We start from the raw sequence: 18,795 nt of genomic DNA, 5'->3' as shown, positions 1-18,795 counted from the left end.
ATCCTGGGCCCCTCTCCTGGGCTTCTGGATGGCCACCTCCTCCCCGTGTCTCCACGCCACCTTCCCTCTGTGCCCAGTGTCCCCGTTTTGTAAGTATGCCTGTCATATTGCATGGGGGCCTGCCCTCATTGCTTTATCTGAACTTGGTCATCTACAAAGACCTTGTTTCCAGATAAGGTTGTGTTGGCAGGTAGCGGAGGTTGGAACTTCAGCATCATCAGCAGGGGACACAGTTCAGTTCATAATGTGAGGGTAGGAGAAAGGTGTGAACATGTGTGTTTGCTCAGGACTGCGCTCCCTGGCCTGGTGGTTTTTAGGTTTTAGCTAAGAGATGCTTGCTCAATTGCCTGACCTTAACCCTGTGGCTAGGCCTTAAATAGCTCAAGATAATAATGGAAGTTAGGTGCAGTGATATTAAACCTTTACTACACACAACCCACAGTTGTAATAAATAGCAATGGAGGTAGAATTTATGAAGTGATCAGTAATTTATAAAGAAAGTATATGTCCTCATTTAATAAAGCCTCTATAAACCAGCAAAGAAGGCAATGGCATCCCACTCCAGTACTCTTGCCTGGAAAATCCCATGGATGGAGGAGCCTGGTGGGCTGCAGTCCATGGGGTCACTAAGGGTTGGACACAACTGAGCGACTTCACTTTCACTTTTCACTTTCATGCATTGGAGAAGGAAATGGCAACCCACTTGTGTTCTTGCCTGGAGAATCCCAGGGACGGGGGAGCCTGGTGGGCTGCCATCTATGGGGTCATGCAGAGTCGGACACGACTGAAGTGACGCAGCAGCAGCAGCAGCAGCTATAAACCAGCTGGGCTTCCCTGGTGGCTCAGATGGTAAAGAATCTGCCTGCAGTGCAGGAAACCCAGGTTTGATCCCTGGGTCGGGAAGATCCCCTGGAGAAGAAAATGGCAACCCACTCCAGCATTCTTACTTGGAGATCCCCATGGATGGAGGAGTCTGGCGAGCTAACAGTCCATGGGGTGAGAAACAGCCAGACACGACTGAGCAACTGCACACACGAGCACCACACACACACACACACACACACACACACACACACACACACACACACTGTTCTGGCACTCATTTTTAAATAAACAGACCCACCATATTTCTGGAGGAAAAGATAAAATAGTAAAAAGGTTTCAGGTCTCACCAGTGCCATGCCAGCAAAAAACAAAACCCAGTGGGGTTAATTTTTTTGAAGGAATGAAAAGGTGGGAGAGACATATTACTAAGTTATTCTGAAGTTCATTTGGAAGAAGGAAAAATAGGTAAAAATAACTGATAGGAGGCTTTGAAATAGAACGAGTCGTGGAGGCTAGTCCTCCCGGATGGCCAACTGTGGTAGAACTCTGGGAATTACATAAGGCTGGTGTTGTGATAAAAATAGGCAGACTCACGACACAGAATCGGGTGGATTCAAACCTTGGTATCTACACACATTTAAAAAGCACCAAGTGACATCACGGAGAGGACGGATTGTGCAGGAGCCAGTGAACGGGTAATTGCCTAGCTGTTTGCTAATTAATTTTGTGAAGTTCCTCTCTGAGCAGCCAAATAAATTCTTTGTACATTAATGTCAGTCCACACGCCATTTTTTTTTTTAATAGAGGAAAATAGATGTAAATGTTTATCAAGTTTTTCAATGGGGGAGGCTTTTCTGTGCTTCAGTGTGAAATCACAAAGGACAGATTGACAGGGTTAGATAATTGAGACTTCATTCAGCTAGCAAATGGATTCATGTGTGTGAGCAACAGTGGGGAAGATATTTGTAACTGATAGGACATTTCCTGGAGAAGGAAGTGGCAACACACTCCAGTATTCTTGCCTGGGAAATCCCATGGACAGAGGAGCCTGAAGGGCTGCAGTCCCTGGGGTCATAAAATTCTGATGCAACTGGAAGACAACAAATGAAATTTTACAGTCTAATCGAGCAAAGCATGCGTAATGATAGTCGTGAAGCAGCAAACAAGATGTAATCAACATTTGAACATTTCCTGATGGACGGTTTCGAAGGAATGTGGAGTTAAACTTGGTATTTCGTTGCCCCGTTGTCAGATAAGCGAAGCTTTTCTTGAACCTCCGTCAGAAGGCTGGGAAGAAATGTCTGCTGCGGTTGGGAGGGTAACTCTCTACAGCTTTCCAGGAAAGAGTTTGGCAACGCTTCGTACTCTACTAGAAATTCATCTTAAGAGAATGATCCAAAGTCTGGAGATTAGGGATAAAGACGGCCACCACCCTGCCGTGTATAGCTGCAGAAAGCGGGGAGCCTGTGGGCAACCGCAGGTCAGGGTGCTCCCCCCTCCACAGACCTGGAAACAAGCCTGGTGAGTCCTTCGTGCCCAAGGACATTGTGCAGCCCAAGCTCCTTTGTGCAGTGTCTTTGCTGATGACTCTCCATCGGGAACGAGTGGTTCCAATGCATGTGGGGACTCCCCCCACCCACCACCAGTTCCCAGACTTGGGCTGGGAGTCCTGCAGTGCAGCTCAATTCAGACACTCTCTACCTGGAGATGAGCTCAGGTCCCCCAGGCCGAGGGCTCAGTCCCACAAGACTGCTGCCACCGCCCCACTGCAGATGCCCATCACAGGTCCAGGTTGTCACATGTGCTTCTGACCAGCTGGCTGTAGATTGCAGTTTCCCATGACCCCCTCCTTGGGTCTGATTAATTTGCTAGAGAGGCTCATGGAACTAACCAACAGGGTAAATAGGATATAATTCAGGAACATCCAGACAGAAGAGCTGCCTAAAGCAAGGTATGGAAAAGGAGGCAGGGCTTCCCCTCCCTCTCCTAGCACCGCCTCCCCAAATCTCCACTTGGTCACCAGCCCTGAAGCCTTCAGAACTCCAGCCTTGGGTTTTTACAGACAGCTTATGGAGAAAGGGAAAGTGTTAGTTGCTCAGTCATGCCCGACTCTGTGACCCCATGGACTATAGCCCCCCAGACTCCTCTGGTGGGATTCTCCAGGCAAGAATACTGGAGCGGGTTGCCATTATCTTCTCCAAGGGATCTTCCCGACTCAGGGATCGAACCTGTGTCTCCTGCATTGGCAGGCAGATTCTTTACCGCTGAGTCACCAGGGAAGCCCATATGTATATAAAATAAATCACACTATCACAAATCAGATAGCCTGTGTTTCCTAGTTGGTAGATTCTTGAGGCCAGGAGGAACAGGAACTCATGGAGCTAGAATTGGGAAGGCTGGCTTTAGATCCACGGGGATTAATGAATGCATCATTCTAGATGCTCAGTCAAGTGCCTGAAAATGTAATCAGCTTGGCAGATGGCATACTGTTGTTATACATACTTAGAAAATGGTCTTGCAAGGCTGGAAATGACCTGCTGGAATCATGGTGTTTGGGACGGAGGATGGAAATTTATTTTATAAAATGTGTGTGTGTGTGTTTTAATTACAGAAAGTGGAAAATTTAGAGAAAAAGAACTAAATGGTCCATACGCTTGCCACATGGACATAGTCACTATCGGCATTCAGTGTGAAATTGACTCTTCTTTTTCTAGCAAATACACATTTCTAAGAACAAATTATTGTAATATTTGTGGGTTTCATTTTTCTCAAAGATCTATTGTGTGGATTTTCCATTCTTTTGAGTATTAGAAAATTAATTTTAACAGCTGCATAAACCCAGGCTGGAGTTAGAACACCCTCAGGCCACATGTTAATTGTTTCCATACCTGCCAAAGGAGAAGGGGGTGGCAGAGGATGAGACGGTTGAATGGCATCACCGACTCAATGGATGTAAACTTGAGCGAACTCCGGGAGTTGGTGATGGGCAGGAAGGCCTGGCGTGCTGCAGTCCATGGGGTCACAGGGAGTCAGACACGGCTGAGCGAGCAGCTGAACAACAGCAGCACTCCGGTATCACTGTAAACACCACCATGCAGAAGTCGCTTGGCCTACAGCTTTGCTCTCCTAAGGACAGAGAGGCTGAGGGGCAGTGGAAGGGGAGCAGGAATAAGAGTCCTGTCCTCTCTCCTTCCCTTAATAAATACCAATGAAGTGTCGAGATTGGCGATTGGTTTATTGCCCAGGATATCTCAACTAGCCATGGACACGGTGGTTTTCTGTAAAGAAATTCATTCATTCCCTGAGTTTCATCTGTTGCTTACTATGCCAGATGCTGGATCTTAGGCAAGCGGGTGAATGAAACTGACACAGTTCCCTTCGATGCTGGGGCGGGCCTGGCTGAGGAGCAGCAGTAAGCCCCTCGTCCTCAGGAGTCAGCCCTCTCTTCCCAGGCTCACGGACAGGCTCTGTGGGGTTAGTGTCAGCCCTGCACTGTATTTGCTGGTTGTTTTTGAGCGGTGTCTCCTGGTGGGTGTGGCTTTGTTTTCTGCCTGCTCATCACCCTCCTCCCACTCCCATCCCTTTGCTTTTAAAAAATGTTTTAAGTTAATATATACTAGAAAAGATTTATCAGTCTAAGGAAGACTTTTTTTAAAAAAAGGAAAAAATCTAGAAACTTCCTTTTTAAAGCTATAGAAAGCTGCCTTTAAAATAACTTTTTTGAATAAGCTTACGTTGTTAGAAAGTAGATTGGTTTAAAGAGAAGTGTTAAATAATTTGATTTTTTTTAAAAGAAAGCAGTAAATCAGAGACTAATGCTTGGAAACCACAAGTCCTCCCAGCGCTGATGTTTTGCAGTTTGATTGACCGTGTCAGATGAGAGTCAAGAATCCAAGTCTCCCCTCCCTCCGGCCCATCAAGTGAATGGGCCTCTCTTCTCATCTCTGTTATAACATCTTCAGAGATAATCACGCCTTTTCTTTCTCATCGCTGGCTGGGTACCAGAGTGGGGAAGCTTTTCTAGCCTGGGCTAATCACAAGATTTTACTTCCCAGCCTGTCTGCCGCAGCTCTTCCCATGTGACTCAGTGGGGGCAACCCCACCCCACCAGACCGGCTGAACCCCGTGCCTGGGGAGCACTCGACGTGCAAGGTCAGGTCCTCTTTGAACTCCCTGCGGTCGTCAGCAGTGGGGTGATGGCACAGGAGGGCCGGCGGGTAGAGGGTATCCGTGTGGCACACGCAGTGTGCTAGCAATCCAAGGCAGGCAGGCTTCTTGTCCTGTGCAGGCTCAGAAGGCGTGGGGCAGACCTCAGCCCTCCCCTCCCCTTGGTGTCAGTTTCTTGCACGTTGTCGCGCCAGCTAAGTGATGAGCAGTCAAGGGAAGAGACTGGATCTCCATCTGCTTGTGACTTTGGTGGTCCCCCGATGCACCGTGATGCTGAACGAATGTTTGAATGAAGCATTTGTCTGTTCAGCAGATGGACCAAACCCCAGCTGGGGCCAGGCCCGTGTGCTTGATGCTGGACGATTACAGAGGAGCCAGGTATCCAGTTGGCTTCCGAGGACATGAGGGTAGCTGTCTAGAAACTATGAAATCGTGTGCAGGATCACAGCTCTGATGCCCAGAGTGAAAGCAGTAAGTGCCCAGACAAGATGACGGATAACGCCCAAGAGAGCTCAGAGAAAAGGTGGAATTCTGTCTTCCAAAGCACCATATGACGAGGGTCCTCTCAGATGGGTAGGTTTTAACAGAGCAGAAACTGGGGGTTCCCTTGGGTCTTTTAAGTCCATGGGGTGGAAAGAGAGATGGAAGCTTGAGATTGCAAGGTGGTCAAGGGATGTTTAGAGCCAAGCGGGAGAATCGGTCGCTCTGCTTGCTGAGCTCAGGGCAGACAAAGGCGAGTGTGATACAGATATGGAGGGTGGCTTAGTGTATAGAGGGTCTGGAAAGACAAGCCAGGTGTCAATGTCTTCTACAGACTGTAGGAGCCCCTGAAGGGATTGAGATTGTTGTTTTGACTCAAGGAAATGGTGGCATTGGTCCAGCCCGCCCCAAAGAAAAATTCCACAGCTGGGCATCCAGGAGGCTGGAGGAAGGAGGCCAGGGAGTAAGAAGCTCAGGCCACGCAGAGGCAGTGGGAGGCACTTGGCCATCGCTTCCCTTCCATGACCCTCGCCCACGACCCCGCAATTCTCCAGACTGAGATTTTCTTATTTTGTCACTGGCCAGTGAAAACACTGGGGCTTCCCCCATAGCTCAGTGGTAAAGAATCCTCCTGCCAATGCAGGAGGCACAGGCTTGATCCCTGGGCCAGGAGGATCCCCTGGAGGAGGAAATGGCAACCCACTCCAGTATTCCTGCCTGGAAAATCCCATGGACAGAGGAGCCTGGTGGGCTACTGTCCCTGGGGTCACAAAGAGTCGGACGTGACTGAGCACTAGGTGAAACGTTGGGTCCTCAGGCTGGGTCCTTCCAGCCGTCACACTTGACACCATAAAAGCAGCAGTTGGGAAGTGGTGCCCACAACAGCGAGGTCCCTCCCGTGCACCCCGCGGAGCCCATGTGGGGTTGAACTTGATCACCAGCTTTGGGTGAACAGAGTTAGGCCTTGAACATGGACACATTGCCAGCCCAGTGTGCACAGAGCCTGTTCTAGAAGCAGGTGCAGCTCTCAGCAGCTGTTCACCCAGGAGATGTGGTCCCCTGCTCGGGAGGTGCCAGGACGGATGATTCTGCTCACGAACCTCAATACTCTGCACAGACAGCCAGCTGCGGGGTGCTCTGATACCTCCCTCCCAACGCTTATCTCCTAAGTTAAGGTCCTCGTTGAACCAAAGCAAAATACGTCATAGACAGACACTGGAACAAGCAGCTGGGCTCCCCGTGGTCCCGATTCTCTGATGGGACCGTGGGCTTCACCCCCAAAGGAGGCGGCCCTTCTCCAGGCCACGCCAGAGGGCAGCGGTGTGGTCCTTCATCTCCGCTCCAAGTGCATGCGGGACGCAGAAAGGTTCTGAAGGTGGGAGGAAGCGCCCCGCCCCGCGGCGGGAAGGTTCAAATTTCCCTGTGCAGGACAGAGCTCTCCTACCTGGAGCCCGTGCGTTCCCAGCCAAGAGAGCAGAAGCCGGGAAGGGACACCAGTCACGTGCTGCCTTTTCACCTGGGCTGGTTGCCCAGACCAGCCAAGGTCAGGGTCAGGAGGTCAGGAGGCGGAGGGAGATAGGGTGCTATTTAGGCTGGGGGATGCATCTCCCTCTCTGGCTGTTGGCGTTGGAGGGAAGACGGCGTTGAAGAGGCTGTTGTAGACGTTTCCAGGCGTGCAGACGGGCTCACACTCGCCTGCTGGGTCACTCCCAGCCTGCTTCCCTCAGGGCTCTGCCTCCATCCCAGGGAGGTACCCATAAAGCTAGGTCCCTCCCCGCAGCCTTGGCCGGGCGTGTGGGCCTCTCTGCGGCAGCCGGCTCAGCCTCAGCCCCAGGGATTGGGTTTCTTCTGGCTGCTCCCTGGAAGCGGATCTCCTGGGGGAGGGAGGGAGGGTAGCCCTGGTTGACTTTAGTCCTCGGGATCACGCTCTTTCTTAGGCAGAGAGTTGGGGGGTGGGGAGGTGGTGTCAGACGGGATGAAGTGTGTGTCCACAGAGCCTGCTGACTGAGGCTCCCTGGAGCCGGTCGAAACTCGTGCTTTCTTTTTCAGCCGGAGGAAATCTGATGAAATCCACATGATACTCCCACTCCAGAAATTAAAATCCGACGTGGAGAGTGAGTCATCTTAAAAACAAGGCATGACCGGAATCCACCCATGGGAGGCCGAGGGCCGTCTTGGCCCCCGGGACCTCCCGCAGCAGGGGTCCAGGCCCAGCGCCTGCCTCATGTGCCTTCCCGGGCACCCAGCGGGCCCGGTGCTTGGCTGGTGCACACACTGGGGTCCCGACTGTAGGGCGTCTGCACACCACAGATGCTTCTGTCCTTTTTCCTGGTTGGTTTTTGTTGCGCTTCTGTATAATTTTATTTCATTGATTTATTTTTTGGCTGTGCTGGGTCTTTGTTGCTGCGTGGGCTTTCCTCTGGTTGCGGTGCCCAGGTTTCTCACTGTGGCTTTCCTTGTTGCAGAGCATACACTCTAGGCCTTGTGGACTTCAGTAGACGAGGCACGTGGGCTCAGCCATTGCAGTTCCCGGGCTCTAGGGCCCAGGCTCCGTCATTCTGGGCTTAGTTGCTCCACCGCAACTAAGGGGATCTTTCTTGATCAGGAATCGAACCTGTGTTTCCTGCATTGGCAGGCGAAGTCTTTACCGTGGCGCCATCAGGGAAGCCCACTTTGTTTCGCTTTTTAATTGTCCGTCGGGCAGAATGTTGGCACATAGGCCCCCACAGTAGTATTCTGGGATGCCAGGATCCTGGGAGTGACGAGTCCCCTGGGGTAGCTGAGCAGCTATGTGTGGGTTCCTGACTGTGCCACCAGCATCTGTAAATAATTGTGTCCTTGTACAAAGGTGTTGGCCATCCAGAGGCCAGCCCCCTAGTTACCAGGGAGGGAGCTGGCAGCGGGCTCCTTTCTCTCTGAATGAACTGGCCTGTATATAAAGAAAAGAAAACGTCATTAATTGTGAGTCAGACATTAGTAAGCTTTAATGCTCCATCCTGACTCTCAGACCTGACTTCTACCATGTGGGGGTGATCCCTGAGTCAGGAAGATACCATGGCGAAGGAAATGGCAACCCACTCCAGTATCCTTGCCTGGAGAATCCCATGGACGGAGGAGCCTGGTGGGCTACAGTCCATGGGGTTCCAAAGAGTCGGACACAGAGCGACTATCACTTTCACATACGTGCGGGGGCCACTTAACCCTTGTTGGGGATTGGGACTTTCAAAGGATACTATCCCAGGTTGTGTGCTTAGTTGCTCAGTCCTGTCCGACTCTTTCTGACCCCGTGGATCATAGCCAGCCAGTGGGATTCTCCAGGCAAGAATACTGGAGTGGGTTGCCATTTCCTCCTCCGGGGGACCTTCCTGACCCAGGGATCAAACCTGCTTCTCCTGCATTGACAGGCAGGTTCTTTACCTGCCAAAGAGCTCCAACGCTGTATTCTTTATTTAAATAGAATTCATTCACTCATTTATATTTGAGAGCTTGCTCTGTACTGGCTTATCACAACCCAGGGGGCCTCAGAGAGCTTTACATTGTCTTGGAGAAATCAGGCTGGAAACGGAAGAGCATGGGCTTTATCTGGTGTTGATAAGGAAAGTAGAGAGTGGGGTGTCGCAGACCCCTGACTGCAGTGAGGGGTCCAGCCTGGCGAATACTCGGCAGGGGCCCCCCAGGATGCAGGGACAGCATGCACACAGGCCCTGGGGTGGGAGGGAGAGAACAAGAAAAGGACCAGAAAGCCAGCGGGGCCCACGAGGTCACTGCGAGCATGAAGGAAGGCCTGAGAAGCTTTGGAGGGTTTTGAGCAGAGCCCCGACTGAAGGAAGTCCTGACTGCTGATGGAGGGGTGGATTACGGGAGCACAGAGCTGGACGTGTTAGACCTGATGGAAAGGAGCCGACCACAGTATTGAGTTGAAGGGGGATGGTGGCCAGAGCTGCCGGGGGTGGGGTGGGGTGTGGGCAGGGGGAGGGACGGCCCTGGGGAGTGACAGGGGCTTTGGGGCTGGTTGAGTGAGCCCTTCTCCTGTTGACTAAAGGCAGCGGCTTTGGGGAGGAGGTTTGGCGCAAACCCAGAGTTGGGTTTGGACTGGGAGGTACAGGATGCCCGCTAGTCCTGAGGGGAGCCCCCGGTGGCCTCGTCTGGAGTTTGGGGCCACTTGTCAACCGAGCGGGAACCCCGCCATGTCCAGCTGTGCTGCGAGACCACCTGGGCGTTTAGCGCTCCTTAGAGGCTTTCTCTTTCAAAGAGACACAAACACACATATATTCAAACCTTCATTCCTGACACATCCCTCCTGGAGAGGCGAATGATGGAGGCTTCCTAATAATACTTCCCTAATTTTATAAAATGTTTCATTTGGGACATTTTCAAACACATGCCTAAATAAGATAATAGTCAAAGGAATACATAAGGAAAGTAATAATGATAAAAAATAATAAAGTAGAGAAATGGTAAAAAAAAAAAAAAAGGAAAGAAAGCATAATGTATAGTAATATATAGTAATAGTATGAAAAGTGAAAGTCGCCCAGTCATGTCCAACTCTTTGTGACTCCATGGACTATACAGTCCATGGAATTCTCCAGGCCAGAATACTGAAGTGGGTAGCCACTCCCTTCTCCAGGGGATCTTCCCAATCCAGAGATCAAACCCAGGTCTCCCACATTGCAGGCGGATTCTTCACCAGCTGAGCCACAAGGGAAGCCCAAGAATACTGGAGTGGGTAGCCTATCGCTTCTCCAGGGGATCTTCCTGACCCAGGGATTAAACCCAGGTCTCCCACATTGCAGGTGGATTCTTTACCAGCTGAGCCACCAGGGATGCCCTAGGAATAGTATAACAGATGGTAAAATACCGTGTTGATGAGCCTTGGTGGACTCACTGCCAAGCAGATCAGAGCACCAGGCCATTTACCCCCACCTCATTTTTATTATTTGAATAAAGCAAGGACTAATTCAGGGGGTGTGGCTCTTGACCTTGGGCCACTTGAATCGGAGTCTCCTCCAGGAGAGAGGAGCAGAACTCCTCTGCTGGTTGCAGGGCTGAGGCCAGCCTGTGAGTCAGCTCGCAGGGCCGTGGAGAGGAGGGTGGAGCCCTAGGAGGGTGGGGAGAGAGAAGACAGTTTCCAGGAGGCAGGGGGGAGGGCACCGAGCGGGCTCCAGGGGCAGAAGGTGCAAAGGACATACAGGGTGGGCGGAGGAGCGGTCCCCGGTTCACGCGGGGTGGAGGTGAGTAAACCCGGATGCCCAGGTGAGCCCAGGTGAGCTGCACAATGGGGGTGCTCTGAGTACCAGGGCGGGGAGTCCACCTTCGAAGTTTTAAATGCAGCAAACCACACCCAGCGGGGTGCGGGTTGACCGGGGGGCGGTTTGAGCTGGAGGGACCTTTGAGAAAATTAAGGGCATGGGCTTCCCTGGTGGCTCAGATGGTCAAGAATCCCCTTATAATTCAGGAGAGCTGGGTCCAATTCCTGGATCAGGAAGATCCTCTAGAGAAAGGGCATGGCAACCCACTCTCAGTATTCTTGCCTGGAGAATCCCACTGACAGAGGAGCCTGGTGGGCTACAGTCCATGGGTTCGCAAAGAGTCGGACACGACCGAGCCCGTTTCCATTTCATTTCATTTTCATGGATTGGACCAGGGCGGTAATCAGGGGTCTGACAGCCAGGAGCAATAAAGTGAGCTGTAGTGTTAGGCAGGCGGGAAGCAGGGAGCGTTTTTGCAGCCGAACCTCCTGGAGCCCTCCTGGCTGGGTGGGGTGGGGGAATCCCTCCAGGCATCTCTGGAGGAGGAGTTTCAGAGCCTCACTGTGAACCCTCACCCTGACAGTGTCAGGTCGGGAGGTGCCGGGAGGACACACCCAACAGGCGTGGCCCAACCCAGCTCTTTCTCTGCTGTGAAGTAACATCCCCGAGGTGAAGGCTGGTGTCTGGGGTGGATGTCAGGACTGCCCTGGGGAAAGTAGCCTTTCCTTGCTTTCCACGGGGCATTGAGCACCACGGACCAAAGGGCCCCGGTCCCAAGGAAGGGCATGAATGAGCGCGTTCATCCTCCTGTGAACGAGGCTCCTGGTCGTTGGGGAATCAGGCCTCAGTCCTCAGCTCTGGCTGGTATGTGGCGACACAGTTGGTGGCTTCCAGGTTGGGTTCCTTGCACGGCAGCCGCAGTGAGGGGTGTCTGTACTTTACAAGGACCACAGGTCTCTTACTGTAACTGCCGGCACGCTTTCTGCCTGCACTGGCTCAGGGTCATGGCTGTATCTGCCATCGATAACACAACAGAAACAGGGATCAGCCTCCCCAGCTCCCAGGAGTGTTCTGTGGTTTGCTCTCCTGCCCACCCTGAGGCCCTGGTTCCCCATCAACTGCCTTCTTGGCAGCGACAGGGGCGGCGGGAATCCGATCACTCTTAAATCTCTGCTTTTCTTGGCTGCTCCCACGAGGCCGTGTGTCCTCTTTGGGCCTCAGCTGACTTTTTGGCCACCAGTCTCCCAGCCCTGCGTAAAAGCCCATCCAGACTTCCTCCAGCTCCTCTGTCGAGGACATGGCGTCTGCACAGGGTTCTGAGGGGGTGGGGCTTGTCTGATAACCCCTCTCCGTTGCCAAGTCCACTTGTGTCTGTCGCTGGCTTCTCCTAAACTGTGTCAGCAGTCGTCAAAGACAAAACAGCATTGGTGCTTCCAGCCGTGTCATCAGCAGCCAAAGTCATCTTTCTGGATCAGAAAGCTTCGGTGGCTTTCCCGTGGCGTCCAGGGCCGAGACTGGCCCCTGCCCTGCCTCTCCTGCGGTGCTCAGGCGCCATGTCCCCCAGACTCATGGGCCCTGCTCTGCCTGGCACTGATTCCTCACACTTTATAACCCTGGGCCCCTTCCCCTGCTCTGGGCAGCCAGCCCGCCTCTGGGGACCCTCACCGGTCCCGCAGGCCCTGGGGTCCTCGGGAGCAGTAAGGCCTCATGACTGAGCCCATCCTCACTTTTATTTATTCCCTCCGCTAGATGCTTCCCCAGATGTGAGCGGCGGCTCAGTGATGCTCCAAAAGGGAGGTGAGGGAAGGCAGGGGACGGGGGCAGCTCCTCTTTCATCCTGATCTCTCAAAGCTTGGTCAGGGTGAACTGCCCTGGGGAGCCCCAGGGATCCTGCTTCCAGGAGCACATCGCTGCTGGGGTTCCTGTGTCCTGATCAGGAGCCTGTGGGTGGGAGGGGCATTGGACTGGGGGGCGTGGGGCAGGAAGTGCGTCCAACTATGAGAGTGACCCCAAGCGCCGTCCCTGGTGCTGGTGAGTCCTGGGAGCAGCCTGGCCCCGGGGGGAGGGCTGGCAGGTTCCACAGCTGATGGCATCTCCTGGCTTTAACCAACCCCCACCTCCTTTCCCTGTTGCTGCTTCCCCAAGAGGCTGGGAATCCCAGGTAGGAATTGTCCTTAGTTTGAAAAAAGCCCAGCTGTCAAACACAGGTTATGGGTGCAGAACCGTCACAGAGTTCTCCCCGCACTGATCTGCCCGCCCACAAATCCCATTTCATCCTCCGCGTTGATTCCCTCCAGGAAATGAGGCTTCGACTTTTGGATCCGAAATGTTTTCACGTCCTCTCATCTCAGGGCCCTAGGCTGCCTGGTCACTGACCATCCGGTCCGGCTCCGACGGCCTCTGCACAGTCGTGTGGCCGCCGTGGCTGATGGGGAAGTGGGGCTGTGTCCCCACCTCTGGGTTGGGGGCGGGCAGGGGGGCAGGAGACCAATCCCGGGACTGGCTTCAGGCTCTCCTGCTTCCAGTCCAGGTCCCTGCCACCGTCCTCTCTCGTGGAGGCCCAGCTCAGTTCTCTGCAGAGAGGAACCCGGGCGTGGGCCAGGGGGGTCCGAGCACGTGGTCAGTTGTAACATCACAGGGAAGGAATGGAAGTCATGTGGGAGCCACTTGATCAGGGAAACCATCCAGGTGCTTCACCCTGTCATCCTTCAAATATCTGGCGTGCCTGTGAGTGCTGGTGTGTGTGTGTGAGATGGGGCAACTCCGGAGGCTGCAGGACACCAGGATGGGAGACGGGTGGGAGGGACCACAGTCTGGGCTCAGGTTGGGCCTGCTTTTAGGGAAAGTGTCCCCCAGGGGAGCCGGCCGCTCCTGACCTGCCCCTTGTGCACACGCACGCCCCGCCCCCAGCCCCGGATCTTGGGTTAAGGGCCCCATTCCTGGCTGTCTTCTCGCTGTGTCCTCACCTCACCCGGCAGGCAGCAGAGAGAGAGAGGCAAGCTCTCTGGGGTCTCCTTCTGTAAGGGCACTGATTCCATCCGATTCATCTAACCTCACCCCATCCCCTCCTCCCCTTCTCATCTCTAGATATCCCTCCAGAGTGTCAGAGCTGACAAAGGAGATGCATTCAGCCCACAGCCAGCCTTCTCCCCAGGGTGCAGGAATGTGGCATCCTTTGAGACGGCCCGGACTCTGCCCTTGAGCCACTGCCCGTGGGTCACTCAGAGCCAGGACTGTGGCTGCTGATGGGGGCTATGGAGGCCGAGGCAGGGGGTCCAGGAGTCACGGGGTCCGGCCCCTCATTCTCAGCACCTTCCCCATGTTATCTCTCTCTCCTTCAGACAAATCAGGACGGCGCTCTCCCTGTCCCACATTACCAACATGAAAGCGAACCTCGTGTGAGGTGCTCAACACGGGTTCCTCCCCAGCAGACAGCACACAGCAATCTGGGGCTGCACACAGAGCCTGGGGCCGGGCTCCGTCCTGCCCACTGCAGCATCGCTGCGCAGGGTGGTACTGGGGCTCCAGGTCCCGCTCATGAGTAAGGGCGACCCTCCTGCGTCAAGACGATGCATCTCCCGCTGTCTGTGCACGGAGCAATCCAGGAACAGGGGCCCTGCGGCCAGGGTTCGTGAACCCGGCTCTACTGGGTGAAATTCACTTGCCCTTGGTTGCCTGCTGAGTGCGGTGGTCACCTGTGGCCAGCCGGAGCAACATACGGCCCAGGTCTGCTCTGGGAGACCGTGTGACCTTCCCTGCTCTGACATTGACTCCTGGATGGTCCTTTCCTGTCCGTTGGTCCAGTTGCCTTGTTCATCTCCAACCACCACCCCCTCCCCTGCCACACACACACACACACATACACACACCTGGGTGCCCTTTTCCAGGAAAACCGAGGCTTCCGAAGGGAAGCTGTGTGCTTTCCCACAAAATCTTCCTCTCCCGGTGTGCTATCAGCACGGCGACTCAGTGAATGCAGCGCGTTCCGTCTGCAGAAGTCACACGAGAACACCTTGCTGCACAGGTGCCCACGTGTGTGTCGTGTTGTGTTTATTTGGGGGTCCAGGGAGGATCTAGGGAAGTGTGTGGGCAGGGAGCGGGCCCTTCACAACCACTGCTGTGATGCGGAGCACGGCCCGCCCCGGGCTGGAGTCAAGGGGACCAGCCACTTTCTGCACACACTGAGCTCTAGGCCCCCTTCCCCGAGCCCTGGAACCAGCAGCGTGGACAGATGCAGTTTTGTCCTCCTCTTTGGCTATAATGAATGGGCCGGCCAGGTGCCCGAGCAGATTTCACAAACCTCATTGTGGCCCCCCAGCAAGAGGGGGTGCACAGAGCAGGCCAGGGAACACTGCTGGGACTGTGTGCGCGCAGAGACCCATGAGACAGGCATAAGCGGGGCACAGAAGCTGGAGCCTGAGCCCTGCTGTGTTCTCTTGGGCCAGGAAAAATGACACGGCCTCTGGAAGAATGAGGATTCCCTCTTGCCGTTGATTTGCTCTTTAAATCTGTGTCTTTTCACTTGCTCCAGGGAAATTTCTCTTTCTCTTCCACCCCTCACAGGAAGAAGCACATTGCCAAGCTGACACCATCGTGCAGCATGGTTGCCTGAGACAGCAGCTTCCACGCTCGCTGGAATAACTGGAGAGAGAAATATGAAACCTTAGCCCATCCGCCTGGGGAAAAGCGTTTCAGGATGGCGGCTCAGCGCATCCGGGCTGCCAACTCCAGCGGCCTCCCGCGGTGCAAGTCCGAGGGGACCCTGATTGACCTCAGCGACGGGTTTTCAGAATCGAGCTTTAATGATGTTAAAGGTGAGCTCCCGGGAACGGCGCTGGCTCGGGGAGAAAATGCAACATATGAGTGCTCAAGACCCACAGACTCTCCTAATTACAGGCTGCCAGGTTTCACATTCGGATAACTGAATCTGAGCTGCCTAAACTTCATTAGGTTATGAATTCAGCCCTGGAACGACAACCTCATGTTTGATTTGGTTTTGATGTGCAGGGAGGTTGTTTTGAATTTTCCGCTTAGTAATGAAACAGCTTCTTAACGAAGAATATTCTTTCTCTTTGCGTGAGTTTTGGTGACATTAAGACAAGAGCGTGGTGGAACAGAGAACCGGGGGGAAGGAGAGTGTGGTGAGCCAATGAGGTCCTGAGAGCCACTGGAGAATGGAAGGGTGGTCTGGGACAGGGGTCAGCATGCCTTCTCTGGAGGAGGCCACAGGGTAAACACTTGAATCCTTGCAGGCCATACGGCCTCTGTCACAGCTGTTCAGCTCTGCAGTTGTGCCAAGAAAGCAGTCATAGAAGAAAGTAAACAAGTAGGCATAGCTGTGTTCCAACAAAACTTGACGAAAACCACCACCTGGATCACAAAACAGCTGACAAACCCAGGGGCTAGAGTTTGCCTACCCCTGGTTTAGAGGTGGACCTGGGGTTTAATCACTGAGTCTGGGTTTTCCTAGCAGCTCCATAAAACTGGACTGGTGGTGAAGTCTATTCTTAGGCACTAAAGAGGATGCTGGTGGGTCATTTTTCTCCTAGAATTCATCCTGTCCTCACTAGCCATCATGGTGTGTCTCCTGTGAGGTTCCTGGCATCTGACATTTCGTCATCATCATCACCATCATCAGCTGACTTTGCCAGTGAATTCTGTTGAAATGATCCACTGTGCTGCCTACAGACAGCTCAACAGCAAAAGCTTTCTCTTTACCTTTATATCGTTAGTCCCTGGCACAAAGTCAGCGCTAAATAAATATTTCTTGAGCTAAACTGCCTTCTCCCAGATAAAATCATGACACTTTACCCTGATGTAGTAAACATATGTGCATGTTTCTGCCTTTTCTCTTCCATTAATCCTCAACTTCTTCCTCTTCCTGTCTGTCCTTTATTCTTGTGGCCCTGAGTATAGCTTTAAATGTTCTTCTAAAGAAAAGACTAGCCAAGGAATCATGCATGTGTGCCCCAAGTCGCTTCATTTGTATCTGACTCTTTGTGACCTATGGACTGTAGTTTGCCAGGCTCCTCTGTCCATGGGATTCTCCAAGCATGAATACTGGAGTGTGTTGCCTTGCCCTTCTCCAGGGGATCTTCCTGACCCAGGACTGAACCCGCGTCTGTTACATCTCCTGAATTGAAGCCCCAAGGAAGCAGGAGGCTTTATTAATAAGAGCAGCAGACCTATTGGGTGTTGCTATAAATAATCGAGCCATCTATTTTTCGTAGTCGGGTACTAGGCACTGTTTTCCTTATAACCCAGCTACTCACAGTTGAAGTGGGAAACTGGGAACTTAAGTTGTGGGGTTTGGGCTGGAGATGTTGAAATGAAGAGAAGAAAGCAGAATGTTGAAAGATGATGACGCTGATCCTAAAAGAATGCTGCAGCTGGGAAGGAAGGGAGGCGAGACAGCTGGGACTGTGAGGCAGGACCGGTTAGGTTAGGGGGATGGAGTGGGGAGAGACCCCTGGACCACACTCCTGAGGGGGCAACCAGTGGCCCAGGCAGCATTTCAGCCCAGCAGCTCCCTGCACATCCTGATGATAAAGCCAGCTTCAAGGTGGGATCTTATTTCAGGCAAAATATCTGGCACAATGTCTTCCACACCTGATAAATGTTTTTTCCTGTATAAGAACCAAGGCAGAAGGGTAGGAAATGTATTATTCAGTAAGTTGAACCTCCTGACACTCAGGGATATTTTTTTGTATTAAAAATCAAGGTACCTGTGAATCTGGGCAGCACTCTCCAGAATTCATTAAGATGGAACTCGATAGGGATTTTCCTGCATCTGACTTAATGGAAGTCCCAGCCTCTTGTCCCCAGGTGTCTGTGGCACTCAACTGATAAAGAGGCAGGTCTTAGAAGGGAGCTCACCCCGCGGTCCACCTCCACACGGTCCCGACTAGAAAGGGCGCAGCCTCCCATCAGATGCGCCTCATCCTTAAGTGAAGTCGGTAGCCACTCCTCTCCTAAGAAGAAAGCTTGGAATATTAAGTAAAACCATTTTTATTCTTCTTTTGCACTGATACATTTTCTCAGGCTACATCCTGCTTAATCGCTTTGGTTGTTAATTTAAAAAAATATTACTGTAAGAGAATTATTCTGGAGGAACGTAATAGGGATATAACTTTTGAGGACGTCTAACAAGATTTTAATAGCCGGCCAACTTTCTTTAATTTTCATGTGACACTTTTAATTTTTATGTGACACTTTCATGAGATGTGTCAAGGAAACAAAAAATTGTTTGTGTTCCTGGAGCCTGTGACTGGAAAACAAAGTAGCGGGGAAGATCTTATGCTATCCTTGGACCTCAGCTGACCCAGCTCCCTTCTTCCCACCCCGCCTCGAAGCTGTTATCTTTGGCTTGGCTGTTTTTATTCACTCCCTCCTTTTTGTGTTAAGTGATTTCTCTCCGGTGTGATTTTACAGAAGGGCAAAGCCACGGGAATACTAACTTTGACTTCGGCCAGCACCTTGTTTCAGTAACATGGATGTTGCTTCTCTGCTGTAAGCAACTACTGTGAGCAAGACATACCCTAACAGAGCATACAGCCTAGTGGGGCAATGGAACCCTCCCCCCAAAACCAAAATAAATATGTAGGGACATTTTGTATTGGTTGATGATAAATGCTATGGAGAAAAATTAAATTAGGAGGGGGCTCGAGATGTTTATTGCTTTATTTAATTTTTAAACTTTTTATTTTGTATCGGGGATAGCTGATTAACAATGTGATAGTTTCAGGTGAACAGCAAAGGGACTCAGCCAGACATATACGTGTATCCATTCTGCCCTGAACTCCCCTCCCATCCAGGCTGTCACATAACATGGAGCGGAGTTCTCAGTACTATACAGTTGGTCCTTGTTGGTTATCCATTTTAAACATAGCAGCATGTACATGTCCATCCCAAACTCCCTAACTGTCCCTTCCCTGCAGTAACTATAAGTTCATCGGTTTTGTGAGTCCTTTGCTTGGACTAAGCATCATTATTTCCGTCACTTCATCAGCATCATCTCATTTAATCCTTACCAGAGCCCACTGAGGATAGATGTTTATCCATCATGAACAATCCC

The 18,795-nt window shown here is 52.3% G+C and overlaps 1 protein-coding gene across 5 annotated transcripts in view; it reads left to right on the top strand.

Moving 5' to 3' along the window:
• SH3BP4 (SH3 domain binding protein 4) overlaps nt 1-18,795 on the top strand; it is a 98,832-nt gene that overhangs the window by 62,191 nt on the left and 17,846 nt on the right. For 3 of the 5 annotated variants that reach the window (XM_042244852.1, XM_027967359.2, XM_060399190.1), the window contains one exon: nt 15,285-15,535. In XM_042244852.1, the coding sequence (XP_042100786.1) occupies nt 15,418-15,535 (118 nt within the window). In that variant the 5' untranslated portion in view covers nt 15,285-15,417. Of the gene's footprint in view, nt 1-15,284; nt 15,536-18,795 lie in introns of those variants that run through there. The other 2 variants (XM_042244863.2, XM_042244839.2) reach the window with 1 other exon arrangement.

This window comes from Ovis aries, chromosome 1, assembly GCF_016772045.2.
Source record: "Ovis aries strain OAR_USU_Benz2616 breed Rambouillet chromosome 1, ARS-UI_Ramb_v3.0, whole genome shotgun sequence".
Classification (NCBI taxonomy): Eukaryota; Metazoa; Chordata; class Mammalia; order Artiodactyla; family Bovidae; genus Ovis; species Ovis aries.
Note: the sequence above shows the minus strand (reverse complement) of the source record. Positions and strands in the feature narration are given on the sequence as shown.